Genomic DNA, 21,311 nt, shown 5'->3' with positions numbered 1-21,311 from the left:
ATCAATTTGTCTTAGTATATAGCCAAAAATTCTTTCATGGTGAATACTCTCTATATCATTTTGTCCTACTTAGAATACTTGAACATTTGTGCCACATATATTGTTGCTCTCTCTCCAGCTCAGAATATGTAGAAGGAGGTATTTTATGAAGTATGCATGAAATAAAGTATTTTTCATGATGCATTTTTCTTTTGGATTATACCTGACTTAGAGGCTATCCATTTATTATCTCACCTAATCACCCCTAATAAAATATTGCTGCTTTCAATGAAATCAGCATGCTCTTCCCGCCTGTTTCCAATGTGCCCAAAGAGAATAGTCTCTGCCTTTCCTAATTTTCCTGAAGACTTTCAGTAAACAATTTCATTTCTAACATTCAAATGATCAAAGTGAAATGTTCTCGAGTGTCTCAAAATGTGAGGACTTTTCACATGGCACAGTGGTAAAGAATCTACCTCCCAGTGCAGGAGACACAAGAGATGTGGGTTCGATCCCTGGGTCAGGAAGATCCCCTGGAGAAGGGAATGACAACCCACTCCAGTATTCTTGCTTGGGAAATTCTGTGGACAGAGGAGCCTGGCGGGCTACAGTCCATGGTGTTGCAAAGAGTTGGACGCAACTAAGCACGTGCACAGGGAAATGTGAAGGGACCAAGGGAACATACAGGTCAGTAACTTCAATTATATTTCTCATGAAACATTTTATTAAATGAAAGGCTTCATTACTTATCAGAAAATACTCATTACATTTCATCATTGTTTACATCTAGTATATATCACAAGAAAATAGACTTCCCCTTGAAAGTTGAATGTTTAAAAAAAAAAAAGTTGATGTGATACCCGTAATAGTTGCTCAGCAAACATTTTAAATGTTATTAAATTATTAATAAGTGAAGAATTAAATAAATGAAGTATAAAACAAGAATAGTTTGTGGATAAAAACAGTAATTATAGGTAATTGCCACAGACTGTCAAAAGTATTATTTCCATATATATTGAATCTTTCAAGTAGTCATTTTTAGACTAGTGAAAAGTAATATGAAAAGGCAAATAATGATTTTTAAATACATTTTTACTTGAATAGCAACTGTAGAAACATTCTGAGTTACAATTTTGTCTTAATAATTACTCTTTATTTATTTTATCTTCTTGTGTATAAAGTAAAAATTTGTACTCTCTTGGGTTACAAATGGGAATAAATATATAAAACACTGTTGTATTGCAAGGTCACTTGATATAGTAGGAAAAACACTTGATTAGAAGCCAAGAATCCATCATATTGACCTGGATCTGCCTCTTGTTTTCTGCCACTAACCTTAGACAAGTCACTTGTCTGTGCCTCCATTTCCTGACTTGAAAAGTGAAGATAAAGACTTCTCCTGCCTCCCTTACAAAGCATATAAAAGTATTTTTAATGAAGAAGAGTATACAGATTAATTCCATATTAAAACAAAGCTCAGATAAACATCTTTTTTATTAGTTTCTGCATTCTACTTCATGAGAAAGAGAAATGTGAAAAATAATTACATAGGACAAATTTATGCAAAATAGCAAATTCCATGCTATATCAAAGGATCAATATTCAACCAGTCTCCTCTGGTTGAATAAATACCTTCTGTATTTATTATAGTGTTTGGTAATTATTGATTTTTATGAGTATGGTGTCTTTCAAGATCCTACAGGGCCTTCTGAGTCATTGAAGACAGATAAAATGCTATTTTCTGTAATTTTATTCTTAAACCTATTTTGTTATATTCTGATTCTTTAAAAATCCATGTATAGTGTCTTCTGTTAACATTCTGCTATCTGGAACATTTGATTAAGGTTTTACTTCCATACAGGATTTTTCTATAACTTATTTCATTCTGATATTGAGCCACTTCAGTTCTTGGAACTGAATTCTTCTTCTGTCTGTTATAACACTGATACATCTATCTTATTTCTTCTTGTCATTATCTATCACTTCCAAGTGTGGGACTAGTAAATAAAAGATAAGTATTTTTATGACACTTTAAGAAACTTTTCACTGTGTTAAATACTTCTGAATTCTCTAAACCTATTGTAGTAATCATGGGTCAATGTCTTTGGTCACTATTTTTGCATATATAATTTTGCCTCAGAAATAAAATGAGGACTCAAAATGTTAAAGAATATTCATAATCATAGTGCTGAAAGAGCCATGCTAGTCATGTATTTATTTAAACTTTTGTAATATCATTGTGTATCTTTTTCATGTTTCTGTAAGGTTTTTTCTTCTTTTTTTGTAGGTAAACTTAATAATTCTGGAAGGGTGAAACACATGAATCTACTAAATATATAAAGGAATGCAATGTAGACTGTAGGAGAATGGATTTATAAACAAGGACATATTTGTAAATTTCTGCCTGTGTTTAGGTTTACTACAATGGCTACCATGGAGACACCTCTGAAACATTTTTGGTGGGCAATGTGGATGAATGTGGTAAAAAGTTAGTGGAGGTTGCCAGGAGGTGTAGAGACGAAGCAATTGCGGCTTGCAGAGCGGGGGCTCCCTTCTCTGTCATTGGAAACACAATCAGGTAAGCCTTGCAGTGACAAATAAAGGGAGGGTTGGCAGATGGTACAAAGGTTATTGGTGGCTTGGTGTAAAGTTGATGACATGTTTTGTGATTTAGAACCATCATTTCAGTCTGATATCAGTATGTGAACTGCCAGGGTGCAGTGCTGTTCCCTGAGTTTAAAAAAAAGAAAGATTTCAAAAAAGTGAATTATATCAGGTCAACAAAGAAACTTACAGAAGCAGCAAGCAATATTTATATGACTGCTTTAATTTTAGCTCAGCGTGTTGGTCTGTAGTGTTCTTATATTCAAACTCATACCAAACATGGAAGAGTAGCTAAGAAGAGGTAAGTATCTCAAATCTTGAATAGGAGACTGGAGAAAAGCTAGATTTTATAAAGGCATGAAGTGAAATTATTCCTGTGACAGAAAGATAAAAGGCATTAGCTCAAGCAAGGCTTACCTTTCAAATTAGTGCATTAGCCAACAGCCTGAAAGGGTGATCTTTTTTTTTTTTTTTGGTCTGGTTCATTTTCCTGTAAACCACTGTTTACTTTCCACACAGCCTTCTGTGCTTGCTTTTTGAGAGTATGTGTATTTTCTGAATTCAAGACTTTTCTTTGTAATCTGTTACCTACTTTAGATCTCTTTTTTTCCCCCTAACTGTTTTGAAGTAGATGTGCAGGATATGTGTTTTCATTTAAAAGTAACATATTTTGTTAAAGATGGTTACATTGGTACCTTTTAAAGTACTGCACTCATTAATATGAACCATTGAATACTTCCCATTTGTCTGAAGGATGGAAGGCTTAGTCACCTTGAAAAGATGCTGCAAGCCTTCGAATACTTTAAGAAAAAAGGCAGTAAAATATCAGTTAAATGTATTTATGGCTTTAAAAATATTGTAACAGTGCCTGAATCAAACTTTAGTAAAATCTCTTTGGGTTATATCGGAGAAGCTTTTATTGAAGACTTTGAACAAAATTGTGTTTTTGACAGTTTTAAATTATAGGCTAACTAGCCTGGGAAAAAAGGATAGTGTCTCTCTGTTCTTTCATAGGAAATGTTGAATCAGACCCCTACTGGGAAAAGAAATTTAATGCATATCTCACTATCTTACTGTCCATGAATATAATAGAAATGAATTCAAAATGCAGTTTTATTTTTGCAAATGGGATGAGTCGATAGATGTACCTCATATTTTTGAACACCTAGGGTTCAACAAATTTACTGGTGGTGCTCTTGCATTTTAACAAAATTTATTCTTCAGTAGAAGGGGGCAGAGAACACTAGATTCTTATTCAAGCATTCTATCGAGCTCTGCATTCATGGCTGTGTCTAAAGGGCATGTCAGCCTTTGATTCTCTCTGAGAGGTAATTATCCTTTTCCTGTCACGGAACAACAAATGATAGCTAACTACAGAGGCACATTTGCAGTAGTCACATTCATCAACTGCAGGAAAAAAAAATTCAATTTAATTGTGCAACACAGCTGCACATGGGCTTTTGAGCATTTCTGTTGTTCTCCCTGTCTCGATATTCCTCCCTCCAGATCTATTTTTTAAACTTTTTTTTTCTGGTTTTTTTCCCCCTTTTTTGTCTCTTCTTCCATTTTTACTCTCTGTACTTTCTTGTTAAAGTAATTTTCCTTTGTGGCTCTCATTCTTTTTTCCCCATTGAAGGCTATGAATGTAGAAAATTATCACAATTACTCATATAATTGAGCCTCTTTGTAGCAAGTGCAACTCCAGTAGCCTTTCTCCATCATGAAAATGGTTTCATTATAGGGTTTTTCATATTCTCTGACACCATCTACACAGAGGAACAGGCGTGCAGATGAGACGTACTAGGAACAGGCTAGATCAGTAAGGTCACAGTAGGAATAATTAGCTCTGCTATGGAAAGAGCATCTAGGCCTTTTACTGCTACATAAATGTACTGTCCGTGGCTTTTAGTCACAAAAAAACTTACTAACAAATGGAGCTCCCGCCTACTACTTTGAAAAAAAGATTTGTATCAACACTACAATTTTCCATCATTAAGACTAATAACATAGAGCCTAGTATACATCAAGGGGAATAAAAAGAAAAATCTCACATTCAAGTGGCGGCTGGGTGCTGACCTTTGTTCCCTTTTTTTGTGTACGACTTAACTCTTTACAAAAAAGAGCCACACGCCACACCAACATGCAGGTGAACTCCAGCTAGTACTAGCAAAGCATAGCATTCAGTCGGAAAATCTGATAAATCTCCATGCAGGATAATGCATTTCATTACATATTCACTACATTAATTCTAGCTACATAAAAAAAAAAAGAAGAAGAAGAGTAAAATCGAAAGTGACATTGAATTTTAGCTATCTGGATGCAAAGGTCAGTTTTCGTAGAGAATGAATTTGCATGTACAAGCTCCTTTGAAAACCAGATCAGTGCCGACAACCGCACTTACAAAACTATGTGAAAAATAACAGAGACAATGAACTTCTTCCGTTACTCGAATGCATTTCATTATTTAGGTGGTTTGTGTCTGCCTCTGAGGAGGAAACTGGCCCTGAGTCTAACAAATATTTGTTCTAATGTGTTAAGGCAGTGTTTCTGGACATCTGTTATTTCGCCTTTTCTTATTCAGGCAAACTCTCAAGGGAGTAAATAAACAGTCTTCACCTTTAGCCAGAAGTACTCTGAATCATTATAGACCAAAGATTTACAAACATCTTTCAACTCAGCCTCGTTTAAGATATTCACCATCATTTGCAAAGCCTCTCTCTACTCTTTCAGTAGTATCATGTCAAAAACCTGGTGATCTTTATAGGAAATTTTGAAATTCTCTGAAACCTGAAGAATAGGTTATCTCCAAAGAAGTATTGGCTAAAAGAGTTCTCTCTGTGCCCTTCTTTTTTATGAGGGATGTCTAGTGATCTTTAGGTTACAGCGTTATTATGCTCACTGTACCTCTATTTGCGTTAAAATATTTCTAAATCTGTATTTTTGTAATTATCCTGTACATATGAGCTGTACATATGAGGATACTGTGAATGTGTAGATTCATGCATCACAAATATGTGACAGTTCAATCAAAAATAATTTAAACTTATCCTTGTAAATGTCATGATGAAAGTATCAATGAATGGTTTTTAATGTTTAATTCATAAGTATATGTTTTGATATTAATTTAGAAGAATATAAAGCAGATTTTTAAAAATAATCTCTTTCTATTAGATTATGCACATTTAAACAATAAGTGGCTCAGGCAAAATAAGTCATTTTAATGTCATCTGTGATGGATTTTTTCTTGACAGCTACTGTAAATTACAATTACACTGCTTCTCTCTGCACATGAAAGTAAGCATTGCAATAAATTATCTTTTATTTCAATCCATCATGTCTGCTTTTCAGAAACAGAAAACCTCAAATAAAAGTTCAGCACTATTGTAAGAAAAATACAGTAATTTGTGATCCAGTTTGAAACAAAAAAAAATGTACTCCTCTTTTGGAAAACAGTTGTTGGCTTTCAAAAATATTACTAATTGTACTTAAACATTCCTTTTCAATTAGAGGGAATCCTTGAATTTGTGCATTCCAGCATCCAAAGACTACTGCTTAAAATAAAAATCTGAAAAAAATAAAGTAAAATTCCATGACTTAGAAAATCAGGTGCCATTTGAGGTCCTTTAATTAGAGATGTGACCATTTGGAAATCAGTTCTGTTGATAGAATTCATGTAGAAATAGTAATAAAACTATTTCCATGTGCATTTTTATTCCTTTAGAAGAGTGTGTACTTAAAAATAGTACTCCTCTGCCCTCTTGGGGAATGTATTCTTAGTCATAAAATATAGTTTAAATGTATCAAGAATTTTAATTTATCTAGACAAAACTTTTATTGAGGAAAACTATCCCATGAAAGGGGATTCAATTAAGAGAATAGTCACAGGATGAAATTCCTTAAGAGAGATTTATCTTTTAACTCTAAACCATACCTGAAACGTGAACTGTAACACGGAATAATTTTCGAGTAAGTTGATAAACTACTTTTACACATCTCTCTCCTCCTCCCCAAATATTCCATATGAAGGGCTTCAAATCCCAAGTGTGCTCAGACTTAAATAAAGTGAGCTGCTGTCTTAGAGAGTTTTTAGTTAAAAAAATCAGGACAGAAGAGCTAATACTCAGAGAGTTCTTTTTAGCAGATTTCAACAAAAAGAAGGCAGATTTCATCTGTGTAATATCCAAGGCAAGAAGACCTTCATGCTCAGAAATAGGTCACAACCCGTGATGGCTGGTGTTAAGGAGCAACCGTATGCTTTGTGGGCACCCCTGCCCACCCAACACTTCCACTTTCCCCAACACACTAGTCAGAAGCCTGCATGCTCCACTTCCCTGTGCCACAACTAGGGTTTCTAGTACTTGATTTCACTTTAGAGCAGACATTTGCTCCTATAGATCACTTGGATTGTCTCCATGAAGTTAGATTTAAATCTTAGAATCATGTAAATTAATCTTGGGCTTCCCTTATATTCCAAAATAGAAGAACAGTACACAGTAGAATAGGAGAAGGGGCATGCTTTTCATCAGTAATTAGAAACATTAATGAGATTTTATTCCATTCAGTCCCAGGAAGTGTGTGTTAAAACAGCTAACTACCAATCCAAAAGGAAAATACCCTAAAAAGCAGACAGGAGTTTTTATTTAGTTCCTGAGAATCAACCACTGAGACAGGTACTCGACCAAGGAACTGAGGGAAATTTGTTCTGATCTTTTCCTCTTTCCACACAGCTGTGAAATCCTCTGACCTTTGCATCCATGACACATATATTCTATGATCCTCCTATAACCAAAAGTTTCAGCAGGATCCAGGCAGTAAATTGTTGTAGAATGCACTTAGATATCTTTAGCCACCTAGTAATTGCACAGCTTCTTTTATGAAGAGGAATGAGAGATATGAGGGGGGAGGGACCCCAAGTGTTTTTTCATAGTGGGCTTTCTTCCTGTCCTCTCATCAGAAATTAAAATGAAGATTGCCACTGTAACACACACACAGTGTAGCTGTGATGCTTGCCAATCAGTTAGAGCCTTAAAAATCGTTCGTTTAAGAAAAGAAAATAGAAGAACAGTTTATAATGAATCCTCTTAGAATTATTAAGGTTTGCTGGGACATAGCTATAATGGGTAGATGGGTAGATAAGACCTATTCTTATTGAAAAAAAAAAAAATCTAGATCAGCATGTCTTACTGAATAATCTCTCTTCCAGCCTCTATCTACTCTCCATCCTAAGTTTTTATTCAGGAATTGTGTGGTACAAATAGAAACAACTTGGAAAAGTTGTTATACCTCCTGTCCAGAGTGAAAAGACACACAGAAATAAATATAACCATAAAGAACAAATTAAGAGATAAAAGCATTCACTTGCTGTTCCTATCCTCAACACATGTATAGCTCACCTATTTCTGTTACATGGAAATTAAATCTGAATGAGAGACTGCCCATCTGATATTTATGGTGACATCCTGGCCTAAGTGAAGACATTTTACAGGTCTGGAGATGAAGGTTAAAAATGTCTAGAGAAAAGTATTTTGACAGGAATGCTCATAAAGATGCTGACTAAATGCCTTTGAGTTTGTGGTAAACCAAACCAAAGGGCTGCTGTAAACTAGCTTGGGATCCAAGAACTTTGGTTTGGTTAAGAATTTAAATAGTAGTCCTATAAATCCCAATCCATTATTATGGTTAGGGTTAAGGCACTTTGCTCTTCATCTGCATGAAAATATAAATTGTTCATGGTATGTACATTCTTGTCTTTCTGGTGCTCCCAGAAATGAACATGTCCACCTGATTTCAAAAACAACTTCTTAATCTTGTAGGTGAAGATTTTAGGGTTGGATTCTAAGTTTTCACTTATATGGAATAAATGGAATCCAAAAGATTTGCATGTAGAAGTAACTAATGTAGCATTAAGAATTAGGAATCACAATACTAGCTTCTTCTAAGCATCATAGCAATTAAAAAGCATCTTTTATGAACTCTGTTAATGGTATAGGTCTTCAGTAGAAATCTCAAATAATCACAAAGTTTTGGAGTGCTTCAAGAATATTGACAAAGCAGATGTGACCTTTTGTATAAATGTGTCTGTAAAATGTTTGATGTTCTGAAATAGACCAGAATAAGCAATTATAGAAGTCACATTTCAGTTTGTAAATTTTTTTTGTTTGGTTCCCAAGTCAGTAATAATTTGTACAGTCTTTTAGTGAAACTCCATACAAATCAGGCAGGTTTGTATGACCTGCATTACCTGCACATATATCTTGGTTACATTGCACTGTATATATGTGTATGCATACTCATTGTCTAAAAGTGACCTTGTTTGAGTGCTGTACTAAAGTAATTGAAGCGAACTATTGTGTTAGCTACATATCTTTTTTCTTCATGTATCCAAAGGGAGTTGTTGCAGGCTGTGACAAAATATAAAATTTTTCCAGAATAATGAAAACAAATTGTTACCATATGACTCTAAATAGAACTGATTTTTTTTTCTTTTTCAGAGAATACTTTGAAGGGACTTTGTCTTATCTATATATGCATTTAAAATGATCCAATTTAATTCAGTATTTTGTTTGGTCACTTTTAAAGCCAGATAACTCATCAGAATGGTTTGCAAGTCTGTCCACATTTTGTGGGACATGGGATAGGATCTTACTTTCATGGACATCCAGAAATTTGGCATCATGGTAAGAAAGTTAGTTTGGGAGCTGCTTATTGAAAGGAATCAAGATAAGGCAGTTTTGCTCCTGAATCTCTTGCTGCAACTTGGAATTCACATTGTCATCCTTCCCTATGAGGGTGTGTGTGTGTTGGGGGGGGGTGGTCCTATTTAATCCTAACCAGCATGTTACTATGTTACTGAATTAGAGCCCACCCATTTCAATCCCCAAATAAGGTTTGTTTTGCTTTTTGTCTTCTCCTGAAGGGTGATGGCTGGAAAGCGCAAGGGATATTTGTCTAGAAAAAGTTACTGAAAACAAAACACCACTGCATCAATGTCCCAGCAGCATGCACATATGACTGTTTTCTGTTTTTCTTTTTCTACCCCCTTCTCTAACTGCTGACTGTTGTGGTTAAACTTCATTACATCCTACACAGCGTTGACAGCTGATGTATTTAGCAGTGTGTACTCTTTAGTGATTCCTAGATTATACCCAGAGTCTCCGGTTTTTTTTACTGCCTGGATGTTCTCCCTACAGTGAGAAGGCAAGGGTGGGCCAGAAGGGGTGGGGGACTTGGGTTAGGCTATGAAGCAGTTCTGTGGAGTGTCCCTAAGAGGCATGCATACCTGGACAAGGACCAAAGGAAAGTTGATCCTGGCGCTTTGACCTGTGTCCTTCGGGGTGGGAACAGCCCCATAGAGGAACTACTAGCTGGAATCCACCCCCTGAAAGATCCCTAGACACTCAGCAGGTCAGAACTTCCTTTAGGCCAAAGAACTTCACCTGAGGCAGCTGTAAGAGGCCCAGGCTGGAGTGCAGAAAGGGCCTCTCAGGTGAGTGCCCCCCCAGTGCCAAGCCCTGGAAGTATTTCAGGTCACCCCTGTTCTTCCCTCCTACCAACCTGCCTTCCCTTTGTCTCAGTTCCCAAGATATCTTCCCCTTTCCGTTGGGAGGTGGGAGCCAGCAAACCTCGGAGCAAGTGGCCAGAGCAAGGGGACAGTGGAGAGGGGAGCCCAAAACGCGTCTCAAGCACCTGGGCTGCTCAGCCTTGGTGCACCCTTCCTAGCGGCCCTGACCCCAAGCTCAGAAAATGCAGAGGCTGAGGGCCCAGGAGCCCTGTGCTCAATCCCTGGGTAGCCACCACTCAAGATTCTAGCAACCTCTTCCTAAAAGAAACATAAAATGACCACTTTTTTTGTGCAGCCTAACCCTTCTAATCCCATTTCTCTCTGTTCTCTCCATATCCCATCCCCACGCCCCCCACTCGTATTTTTGTCTTACAGCGAATGACAGTGATCTACTCATGGAGGAGGGCATGGCATTCACCATAGGTTAGTGCTAAGTTCCTCTTCAGAGAGCAGGGGCTCCCTGGCGCGGTGCAGCAGTGCTGGCCTAGGCCAGGCAGTCCGGTGAAGGACTAATAAAGCCAATCAGTGTAATGAAATAATTCAGATGCATAGTAAATCTGATTAAATAATATCCTCGAGCCCCATCTTCCTAAATCAGATACTTACCGACACATTTAGGAGACGGCAGCCGTCCAACCTTTAATTCTGTTACCAACATAATGTGGTGTTTGGTTTTTTGTGTTGCTTTTTTGTGAGGCGTTTTTTTCTTCTTTCATTAACACCCAGTAACTAGAGGCGATTATGTCCCTTGCTCCCTGTCAGCAAGTGGCATATACTCTCTGTCGACCCATTCCTGGCTGATCATGTGATTGGTGTCACCACCAAATTCCAATCACCTAAAGCCCCGAAGGCATCATATTTCTGACTGTGGGGCTTAATGGAGAAGCAATTAGAGTGAAATAAGAAAATTGTTATTTGCTGATTAATGAACATTTTGAGCATGTTTTAAAAATTCAAATATTTAAAAAAACCGACTGATATTTATAAGAGGGACTGGTGTTTGGGTGGTTATTATCCACAGGGTCCTAATTAAGTCTTGATTAAAATGCCCTTTTTTCTCTAAAAAAATTACGAACCAGGCAACTTCATACCTTTTTGAATGCCATAGAGTTTCCTCTTCCTACTGTTTCGTTTGTAGCATACTATGTAAGCAACATCAATTATCAGCGCTTGCGACATGACAACATGAACTCATGGGGGGAAGCACTGGGAGGGAGGGGGGAGAACCTTCTTATTCTTTTTTTTTTTTTTAAATAATCAGTCAAAACAGTGTTTGACAAGAATCTGATTAGATCACTGCAGTAAATATTTTCCTTCTTACAGAGCCAATTGTAACCGAGGGATCCCCTGACTTTAAAGTGCTGGAGGACTCATGGACTGCGGTCTCTGTGGACAATCAAAGGTGCTTGCTTTCTGCCCGGTTGCTTTTAAATTGCATTGGAAGGGCAGGTTCGTCCCACGACGCGGGCGAGCTGCGGATCCCTGCCCCGCCGGCGCTTGAGCTCGCTCATCTCTGTCTTGTGTGTTTCAGGTCTGCCCAATTCGAGCACACAGTTCTCATCACGTCGAGGGGCGCGCAGATCCTGACCAAACTGCCCCACGAGGCCTGAGGAGCAACACGAAGGTCGCAAGAGACCCGGGGCCCTTTTTATAAAATTGCTGAAATCCAGCTGGAGAACTTTTAGAAGAAACAGGCTAACGGCAGGTCCCAGAGTAACCTACCTAGCATCTAGCAGCGCCGGCTAGGGAAAATGCGGTAGGGCTTGGGAGCCGTTCCGAACACAAATCTGAAGCCCCGAAGTGGCCGTGCGCTTTCGGAGAGACGGATCCTGGAGCCAGTCTCTGTTTCCCAGCGTGGGAAACACATCTGGAAAGGAATGGGGACGCCCTCATTTGGAAGACTAGGAAGTCTTAACAATGCATACTTTTCCCTTTCCCTAGCCTTGACTCTGCCAGAATAGAAAGCGTTCACTCCTTAAAACCACTGTGTCTTACGGTTAATTTTTGAGTCTCTTTTCACTCGCGCGCGCAGGAAGAAAAACCCGAGCCTAGCTGTTACGATTTTTTTTTTTTTTTTTTGGTCTCTTTTTCCACCCGCCTTGTGGGTTCCACATTGGCCGGCCCCGAGGGCGCTGGCGGGGCCAGCTGCCCCTCAGCCCTTCCGGTTCTTTCCCCTTCATAGCTGCTTTGCGATGAAAAGATTAGCCGGCGAATGGAGGAGTTAGTTACGAACATTTGTTTGCCTCTAGACCAGGGGCCTGGGGTTATCAGTCTAAAAACTTGCCTTTTCTGGTCCCCTGTGGTTCCTTCTCCCTGCCCTCAAACTGCTCTGTGGGGCCATCCCAAAGGTTACTTTTGAGAGACCCTCTCACCAACATACAGAGGCAAGCTAAGGAGTTGCTTTTCTGCTCTGGGAGTTGGAGCATCAGCCCCACCTGCCCAGATGTGAGCAGTGTCAGGCGGGTATCCTCCCTAAATTGATCTCTCCCAACACTGGTTTTCTTCAGACCGGCACTAATGCACTGGACACCCAGCACATCCCTTCCAGAGGAGACACGGGTATTCTTGAGGGCAAGGGCCTAGTCAGTCAGGATTGGAGCTGATGAGTTTAATTCAGCCTGCCAGCAGCTCCTCCTGCTTTAGAAGCGCAAAATCCAAGGGTCCACACTCTGAGTCTCCCAAGGCTCATCCCCATCCTGGGTACTCTGTCTTCCCTCACCCGAGCTCCTGGGGACCTCTTCACACCTGGGCTCAGAGGTAGAGAGGGTTGGATTTCTAGCAAGCCACGTACAAAGTAGGGTCCCCCTGGCCATGATTTTGGGGTGTTCCACCGGTCAGTGGTTGTTTCTACTGAAACGGGTTATAAAAAGCTGCCATCCACTAAGTATAGATTGGGCTCAGCTCCAGAGCACCAAGGAAATGTGGACACCTGTCACTGCCATGACAGGTGGCCTCTGTGATAGGACTGGAGAGCCAGTTCATCTTCGTGACACTCAGAGTCTGGGGAAAGTCATAGGAAACTGAGGCCAATGAGCGAGCTTGGAAAAGTGACTAGTTTGAGCTTTTCCCTGAACTTGGGATTCTCTCTTGGGCTTTCTTCCTCTCATCCAGGCAGAGCTTGGACAGAGGTAATTCCAATTCTAGCAGATCTGAGAGCTGGAAAAGATGAGGGAGGGGTTGAAGATTTACAGGATCCACAGAGAAACTTTAGGTGTGCTGAAGATTTAGCCAAGCAAAGGCCTAGAGACTGAGGCTGCTGTCCCCAGAACAACCCGAATTTTCTAGAGAGGAACAAGACCCAGATCACCTTAGGAGAGTTCTGCCAGAGATTGATTTCACTTCTTTCTTAGATTAGGCAGATTGCAATGAGTAGCCAATATCTTATCCACAGATCCATTTACCCCAAGATTCCCCAAGAATAATTTCATTAGGAATACAGAATTTTACCAGCCACTGGGATAACTCGCTGTTTATGCAGTAGTTTTTCCGAGGTGGAGGTAATTGTGGGACAGATTCATAATCCTACTTATTAAAGTGAGTAAAGTTTAACTATTATACATATATATGCATATATACTAGCACCAGCCAATAGTCAGCAGCTCTGTAGGAAACAAACTTGAATTAGATCGAATTCCATTAAACACGCTTTGAAGTTGAAATTAAGAAGCAGATTTTAGAATACCTTGTCCAAGACCCCACCCTCAACTCCGACAACTGAACAGGCCCCAAACCTCACCCCGGGTTGCAGGGTTTCCAGCCATGCGTGACTACTGCTAACACCACCAGGCGCCCGGTCCGTGGAGTCTCCAATAGGTTCTACTCGGAATCCAGGGCGCTCAGGATAAATGGGAGAGTTTTGTTTCCTCTCCGAGATGGGACAGGCCAAGATCTAAGCAAAGTGGCGTTTCAGAACAGGTGTCGCCTCCGCGGTGGGGGTTGGAAGGGAGACACCCTGGGCTCTTAGGCGTAAGATCACATACTGAGAAGCTAGTCAAGGCCGGGCGTCTCGGAGCCCGAGGGCCCGGGTTCAGCCACCCTTCCCCGAACCTGCTTCTCTGGGGCTAAGAAATAATTCCGAGTGTAGACACTCCTTCGCCCAGATATAATCAATTTTTAAAAATAAACCAGGCTCTGAAACCGTTTCCCGTGCGGGTCCTTTGTTCCCCGGATCCAACCCGGTCCCCTGCGCTGCGACACTTGGATCCCTCCTCCAGATGTGAACCAGAGAGCCCTAGAGACCGTCGCGACCTGCGGCCGCCTCTCTCCCCTTCCCCCACCCTTCAGTTCTCTGGAAGAAGAACTGGCCGGGGCAGCCCAGCCGTCGGGTTTCCTCGCCCGTTGCCCAGAGTACCGGGAATCGCCAGCCCTGCTTCCCTCCTTCCCAATCCCGACCTCGCGCCAGCCGCGGAGATCACTTACGTGGGCAGGGCCCGCGAGGCGCGCGGGAGACAAGGGGCCAGGGCGGCATCCGCTGCTGTGCAGGGCGTACCTCACACCACACCCCAAAACAGGCACTAGGAAAGAGCAATTAAAATCACAAGTGCAACACGGAAATCAAGAGGAGTGTAACGGCTCCGGGAGTTGTCTGGTGGCGGAGTCATTAGCTGGTTGTTGCTACAAAGCCTCGCCGTGTGCTTCGATGATTAAGGGGGAAAAAAGGGGGTGGGGAGAGAGAAAGTAAGAAAGAAAAAGAAAAAAGAAAAGAAAAATCATTTTAAACGCTGGCAAACCCGTTATTGGTTTGGAGAATTGGTTGTTTTGTTTTGCTTGGCTTTTGTTTTTCTTTTGCTGCAACCACGCTGCCTGAAATATCTCTACCCCCAACATCGCACTCTTAAACCAAAGGAGAGGAATTCCGCGGGCAGCAGCTGCTGCTACAGAAGTTAAAAAAGAGAAGCCCCTTCCGCTAATATCTGTAACGACAGCACCGATGTAATTTGTTTTGAATGTTCATTTTTATTGGTGTTCCCTCTGCCAAAATGTGCTTGATTACAGAGGTTTGTCCTGTGATCATTGCGCACTCTAGACAGGGGAAGGTGCATCGGCGAAGGTTCAGCTCAGGCCAGATCAAATCCCGGGCTGTTTAACGCTGAAAGGCTGCATGTTGCTATTAGTGTTAAATATATGGCTAATTATGCGTATGAAAATTAAACATCAGTGTTATGCTAATGGGGCGCCTTCAGCTGCGGATCTGAGCACTTGAGACTACCATTTAATCAAATGAATCAGTAACTAATACATCTGCACGTGTGAACTTTCACAAGATCATTTCCCCGTTCCCGTCACACCGCTAAATTATGAAAGAAATAATTATCAACACTTTCTAATTACCTAACAAAGTAATTTGGGATTCACCGTGGGGTTGGCGGGATAGGAAACCAACAGCCCCTTCGCAGCCAGCGTGGTGCGCGCCACGCCTCACGGGGGGTGGTGGCTGTGTGGTGGTGGCTGCGGAGGTGGGGGGGAGCTTTTGTGCGCTTTTCTGTACCTAGCGCTCCAGAAGACAGAAGGCGCCTTGGCAGCTTTTGCCCCCACTAGCCCTGCCCTGGCTCGGTGGCGCCCGCCTTGACCCTGGAGATGAGAATCCTGGGCGACCATGAGAGACGTGTCCACCGAGAGACACGCGAGCCTACGACTGGCCTGGTTTTGCCGTGGGTTTTGGCGTCCCTCAGGACTCCTGCACCTCGGGTACTATCGCCAGACCCCAGGAGGCCGGAAAATGACCACCCGGCACCAGCGGCTCAAGCCGAACGGAGCCCGCCAGCTCCTAGGCTTCACTCTGCCGCGCCCTTGGGGCGAGTGAGCCGGGGCGCTCCGCGCAGAGGGAATGCAGAGGGGAGGAGGAGGCGGAGGAAGGTTGGGAGGGAAAGAGGGGGTGGGTGTTGCGGGGAGGGGGGCGGTGCGGCAGCCTCTCCTGGGAGGAGAAGCGCGGGTTCCTGGCTCTCTGCTCGCACTGTTTTAATCAGACCGGTGCAGCCTCGAGCTGGAGTAGCCAGCTTGGCCTGGAGCAATGCGAGCGGGCCCCAGAGAGCGGCGGCGGCGCGGCGGCCGAGTGAGTGAGTTTGCCCGGAGGGCCCCAAACCCGCCCCCAGGGATGTGGCAGAGGGGACCCAGGCCAGGGAGGCGCGCCCAGGAGAGCGCTGCGTTAGGCACAAGACTCTCCGGAGGATAGCGCTCTGTTGCCCTCCTCCAGCGCCCGGACTGCGCGACTCAGCGTACGCGAGGCCGTGGCCGGGCTCCAGAGCCGCCCTAGTTCTGCACCGGACGAGTAGCGACGGTTAGAAGAAGAGGTGCCCTGGGCCCCGGTGTTGGGGGCGGGCGGAGGGTGGGGACTATAGGAGGTGGTGGGCGGCGGTGCCAACCCGCTAGTTTCTTTCTGGGAAGCAAAGCGCGCCGGAGACGGGAGGCTGAAGAGCCGCGGGCCACGAGGGCCCCGCGCGGGCGCCGCAGCCCATTGTGCGCCTCACGCTGTGCGCTCTGTTGCAGAGGAGCCCCGGCCTGGAAGTGTGGATGCGTCTCTCCGGAGGCCCGGCAGCCTCGCCCGCTCTAGTCCAGCGGAGCCGGAGCGCCTCGGACCAATCCCCGGTGATTATGCAAGACAGCGGACCAATCAGCTCCGCCAGCTCATGAATATTTATGACCTTGGCTGAGTCAAAGCTTTGAAGCGAGTTTGGGGAGCTCGGCAGCATCATGCTTAGACTTTTCAAAGAGACAAACTCCATTTTCTTATGAATGGAAAGTGAAAACCCCTGTTCCGCTTAAATTGGGTTCCTTCTTGTCCTGAGAAACACAGAGACCCCCAAAAGGGAAGCAGAGGAGAGAGAGAGACCCACACCCAGACCCCGCAAGAAGAGATGACCATGACCACCATGCCAGAAAGTCTCAACAGCCCCGTGTCGGGCAAGGCGGTGTTTATGGAGTTTGGGCCGCCCAACCAGCAAATGTCTCCTTCTCCCATGTCCCACGGGCACTACTCCATGCACTGTTTACACTCGGCGGGCCATTCGCAGCCCGACGGCGCTTACAGCTCGGCCTCGTCCTTCTCCCGACCGCTGGGCTACCCCTACGTCAACTCGGTCAGCAGCCACGCGTCCAGCCCCTACATCAGTTCGGTGCAGTCCTACCCGGGCAGCGCCAGCCTCACCCAGAGCCGCCTGGAGGACCCAGGTACGTGCGCCTGCCAGGGAGAGGAAGAGGTACGGAGGGAGGGAGAAAGGGAGGGGGGGAGAGAGAGAGAAAGGAGGGAGAGGAGAGGAGGAGAGAGAGGTGGGATGGGGGTGGGGAGGGCGCCGGAGCAGTGAAAGGTTTCGGGTATCAATCTCTGCATCCCTGTCATAGGAAAGAAATTAAAAAAATATATATCCACCCAATTTGCAACTATCCAGCAAAGGATAAATCCAAGAGCGTCCCCTGGCATTGGCTGGGCCTCTGGGCGGCTCCGTGCGCCAAGCACACAATGCCCTGCTGGAAAACAGAAACCCACATGTGCACGTATTAGTCTCGGTAATTATTTATTGCGTAGCGCTATAAACAATGTATGCAATTAAGGGTAATTAAACCTCAACTACCGCCTGCAAAAATAGCAAACTTTCCCTGCAAAGGCAGGAGCTGCGCGCCTGCAAACTGCCCCAGTCCGCCTGCAGCGCCCGGGGTCGGGCCCTTTGGACTTAGCCGGACCCTTCCCCGGCTTTCGGAGTTTCTTGAGCGATCTCCCTCCTGCTCCTTCTTCTGTCACCCCTCTGAGGTTACTTGCTCTCGGCTCCCCACACTCAAGGCAGTCCCTCACCTTAACAACGGCCCCCACTTCTGCTCTCCCTCCAGGGGCTGACTCGGAGAAGAGCACGGTGGTGGAAGGCGGTGAAGTGCGCTTCAATGGCAAGGGGAAAAAGATTCGCAAACCCAGGACGATTTATTCCAGTTTGCAGTTGCAGGCTTTGAACCGGAGGTTCCAGCAAACTCAGTACCTAGCTCTGCCCGAGAGGGCGGAGCTCGCGGCCTCTTTGGGACTCACGCAGACGCAGGTACCTCGCCGCTGCCCCACCGTGGCGCCGTGCAGGCTTCCCGTGGCCCACCTGCCCCCTGGAGCTTCATTTCTTGCTCTCTGGGCCTCGGGGGTCTGTATGCGTGTGTGTTGTGTGTCCTGTCCCTTGCTCTCACAACATCTCTCCTTCCTCCCTAGTTGTCTCTGCCCTGGCTCTGTCGCTGCACTCTGAACTCCGCGCTGCCAGCCGCGCGGCCCTCCGTCCCTGGACAATCTGATTAGGGGCGCAAGAAGGATTTCCCTAGGCGTTTTGTTTGGGGACTCTGAGGTCACACGTGCCCGAACAACTGGAACAATAGACTCGGGGGTTAATCCCTTCTTTGCCTTTAAAGTGTATGACTAATCACTCGGGGCCTGGGCCCAAGCCTCTGTCTCTCTCCTCCTTACCGAGTTTGGTTGGGGGTGGGGGGAGATCCTTTCCTCCGCCCTCTCACCTACCAAGTCCCAGAGCCCGGAAGAGAAACGGACCCTTCCTTCCCTGTTTTCTCTAAGATTCTGGGGACCCCTTGGACGTTCTGATCACGACTGCCGCGGGTTTCCAACGTCCAGGCCGGGATTAGGAGCAGAGTTGGGAGATGCTAACTAAGGAGAGGTTGATTTGAGTCCAAACGAAAAGTTTAACAAAACCCGGTGGCCTCCTCAGTCAGCCCGCAGCTCACTCAAGGGCAGAGATGATGAAGCAAAGAGAAGGCGGGTCGCATTGCAAATAAATTTCCTCCACTTCTTTTCTCCACTCTTTTATTGATGTTCACACTGGAATTGAAGGCTCGGTGTTTTGCGGGCTCTGTGTCTTACCCAGACGATTGCCGGCCTCGGGCTGAAGGCCTGGATCCCGGCGCCGCTCACCACCACGCCCCCTGGCTCTCAGAGAGCCGCTCCAGCCGGCCTCCCGGGCGGGCGGTGAGGCCTCCCAGCCTTTGGTTCTTAGGCAGGAAGGACGACGTGTTTGCTTCTCCAGCAGGGAGCCTCCGGGTTGCGCAGAGCAGGGGGCCGGTGTGTGAGCGTGGCGGGGTGGTATCCTCGTATCCTCTTACGCTGTCCCACGGTTCCCTTATCTCCCCAGGACCAAGGTAGGCACAGTGGACCTAGACCGAGTCACGTTGTTGTCCGCTCTTGCAGGTCAAGATCTGGTTCCAGAACAAGCGCTCCAAGTTCAAGAAGCTGATGAAGCAGGGCGGGGCGGCTCTGGAGGGTAGCGCGCTGGCCAACGGCCGGGCGCTGTCTGCGGGTTCCCCGCCGGTGCCGCCCGGCTGGAACCCCAACTCCTCTTCCGGGAAGGGCTCGGGCGGCAGCGCGGGCTCCTACATCCCCAGTTACACGTCGTGGTACCCCTCGGCGCACCAAGAAGCTCTGCAGCAACCCCAGCTCATGTGAGGTGGTGCGCCCGCACCCACCCGCCTCCTTCCCGTCTCCCACGGCCCGGGCCCCTCCCGCCTCCCGGTCCATCCACCCTGTCCGCGTGCCCTGGGTCTGGAGGAGAAGGGCCCAGAGGGGAAGAAGAAGGAACAATGAAGGCAGGACGCCCGCCGCCTCCTCGGAGTCTCGCGCGCTCTGGCCCGGCGACTTCCCCGGTGCCCACGCCCGACCTCGGCCGCGCAGTGACAGCAGAAAGCGGCCTGGAAGCGCAGGTACAGCGGTCCGAGCCAGCGGGCAAGGCAGCCAGAATCCGCCGGACCCGACCGCCGACCCTCAGCTGTGTGGGGTTATCAGGAAAACAAAACCATGTAGAAAAAGCAAAAGCTCTTTTCTGTCCTGTCCGTCTCTTGTCTCCTTTCGCTCTGTATCTGTGCGCTGACGAAGTCGAGATTCTCGTCCGTCCGCTGTCCTAGTTCTTCGGCCTCTGAAACAAGTCACCAGGTCGGAGGAGGCTTGGTCCACCGGGCCACCCAGTTCCGGATACTGGATCGTTTTGTCTTTTCGGACCTTTTCCTGGGCCTGCCTAACCATCGGCGTGGCTCGTTCGGGGATTGGGGGAAAGGAGGGAGGGGGTTTTTATTTATTGAGAAATGGACTTCTCCTGAGGCTGAAGGAAGGTTCGGCCCATTCGCGATTTTGCGAGGCGCGAGGAGAGCAGGGTCCAAACGTACCCATTCCTTTAAACGCACTCGGAAAAACGAATGAGGAGGACCTGGTGATTTTTAACTTATACAGTAACTTTTGTACTTCGCTGGTATGGAGAGGTTGGAGCCGAATGGTTTGCATTTTTTACATGTCCCGTATTATTTTAAAAAAAGAAGAAAATAGAGAAAGAAATGAAGCCAACAAAATTTCCTCATCTCGAGAAGAACATTTGATCACTTTACCTGGTTAAGAAGAAAGATCCTAATTCTTTCCTTGTGGGGAGAGAGAGAGCGCGAACTGATGGGCAGGGAGAGAAAAAAAACAGGCAGGGTGTGCCAATGCCCTAATGCCAGGGGTAAAGTAAGATGAAAGCAGCTTTACAACAACCCCCAGAGGCTCGACCACAGAGCACCACCTTGAATGCACAGTCTCTGGTGCAGGATCTATTTGCTGTACATATTATTATTGTTATTATTATTGTTCTGTAAACATGTTGCACAAACTTAGCTTTTTTCCGTTCTGTTGTGTGTGGCTGTAAAACCCAATGCTTTGTGAAATGAGAATCTTGACATTTTACTTGTGAAATTTGGAAAATGTGATCAATTGAAATCAACCGTGTTTTGTGTTCTCTATGTCAAAGTTTAGTTTTATATTGAGAATGTTAACTTATTGCTTTGTACCTGGGGGGGGAAAGAACTTTGTAAATAAGTTATAAAGTTTCTTTGAGACAGTAAAATTATGGTTTCAAGAAAGAGTTGGCTGTCTGGTGTGCTGTGCGAGGGGGTGCTGGGGCCCCACCAGCAGGCTCCCACCTCTGGGGACAGAGAAGACAGGGGCAGCCCCTCCTGGCTCCAGGCATAGCAGGATAACAGCGGAGGCCTGTGAAGCCCCTGCTAGGGCCATTCCTCAAGCTGAGCTCCTGCCCATCAAGGGTCTGACCCCTGCTTGAGTGAGAGGGTAGTGGCCAGGGTCCCTGGGAAGGGGAATAAGGAAGAGGTGTGGCCTGGCAGAGCCAGGGCTCAGGAACCAAAGGGACTGCGAAGGCCGTCTGAGGTGAGATGGAAG

General features: G+C 45.2%; 2 protein-coding genes across 4 annotated transcripts in view; both read left to right on the top strand.

The window, feature by feature from the left end:
• METAP1D (methionyl aminopeptidase type 1D, mitochondrial) overlaps positions 1–12,125 on the top strand; it is a 70,251-nt gene extending 58,126 nt beyond the window's left edge. Inside the window, exons 6-10 of one of the 2 annotated variants that reach the window (XM_020896347.2) lie at positions 2,394–2,557; positions 9,163–9,260; positions 10,520–10,567; positions 11,468–11,546; positions 11,676–12,125. In XM_020896347.2, the coding sequence (XP_020752006.2) occupies positions 2,394–2,557; positions 9,163–9,260; positions 10,520–10,567; positions 11,468–11,546; positions 11,676–11,754 (468 nt within the window). In that variant the 3' untranslated portion in view covers positions 11,755–12,125. The remainder of the gene's footprint in view (positions 1–2,393; positions 2,558–9,162; positions 9,261–10,519; positions 10,568–11,467; positions 11,547–11,675) is intronic. The other variant, XM_070476023.1, reaches the window with a different exon arrangement.
• A 3,931-nt stretch (positions 12,126–16,056) lies between these two features.
• On the top strand, positions 16,057–21,000 carry DLX1 (distal-less homeobox 1). 2 transcript variants are annotated; one of them, XM_020896327.2, is made up of 4 exons: positions 16,057–16,196; positions 16,631–17,311; positions 17,966–18,165; positions 19,305–21,000. In XM_020896327.2, the coding sequence occupies exons 2-4, from the start codon at positions 16,999–17,001 to the stop codon at positions 19,557–19,559; spliced, it is 768 nt and encodes a 255-aa protein (XP_020751986.2). In that variant the 5' UTR covers positions 16,057–16,196; positions 16,631–16,998; the 3' UTR covers positions 19,560–21,000. The 2 variants fall into 2 exon arrangements, with proteins under 2 accessions (XP_020751986.2, XP_070332119.1); XM_070476018.1 differs by having other exon boundaries at positions 16,057–16,200.
• Positions 21,001–21,311: the final 311 nt, after the last annotated feature.

This window comes from Odocoileus virginianus, chromosome 13 (assembly GCF_023699985.2).
Source record: "Odocoileus virginianus isolate 20LAN1187 ecotype Illinois chromosome 13, Ovbor_1.2, whole genome shotgun sequence".
Lineage (NCBI taxonomy): Eukaryota > Metazoa > Chordata > Mammalia > Artiodactyla > Cervidae > Odocoileus > Odocoileus virginianus.
This window is presented reverse-complemented; position numbering and strand designations above follow the sequence as displayed.

What these genes read in the sequence shown, in the direction of transcription:
- DLX1 (XM_020896327.2), top strand. Translation starts at nt 16,999, where the DNA reads ATGACCATGACCACCATGCCAGAAAGTCTCAACAGCCCCGTGTCGGGC. An exon ending in GAGCCGCCTGGAGGACCCAG is followed by an intron (nt 17,312 to 17,965) that starts GTACGTGCGCCT and finishes CTCTCCCTCCAG; the next exon opens with GGGCTGACTCGGAGAAGAGC. An exon ending in TGGGACTCACGCAGACGCAG is followed by an intron (nt 18,166 to 19,304) that starts GTACCTCGCCGC and finishes CCGCTCTTGCAG; the next exon opens with GTCAAGATCTGGTTCCAGAA.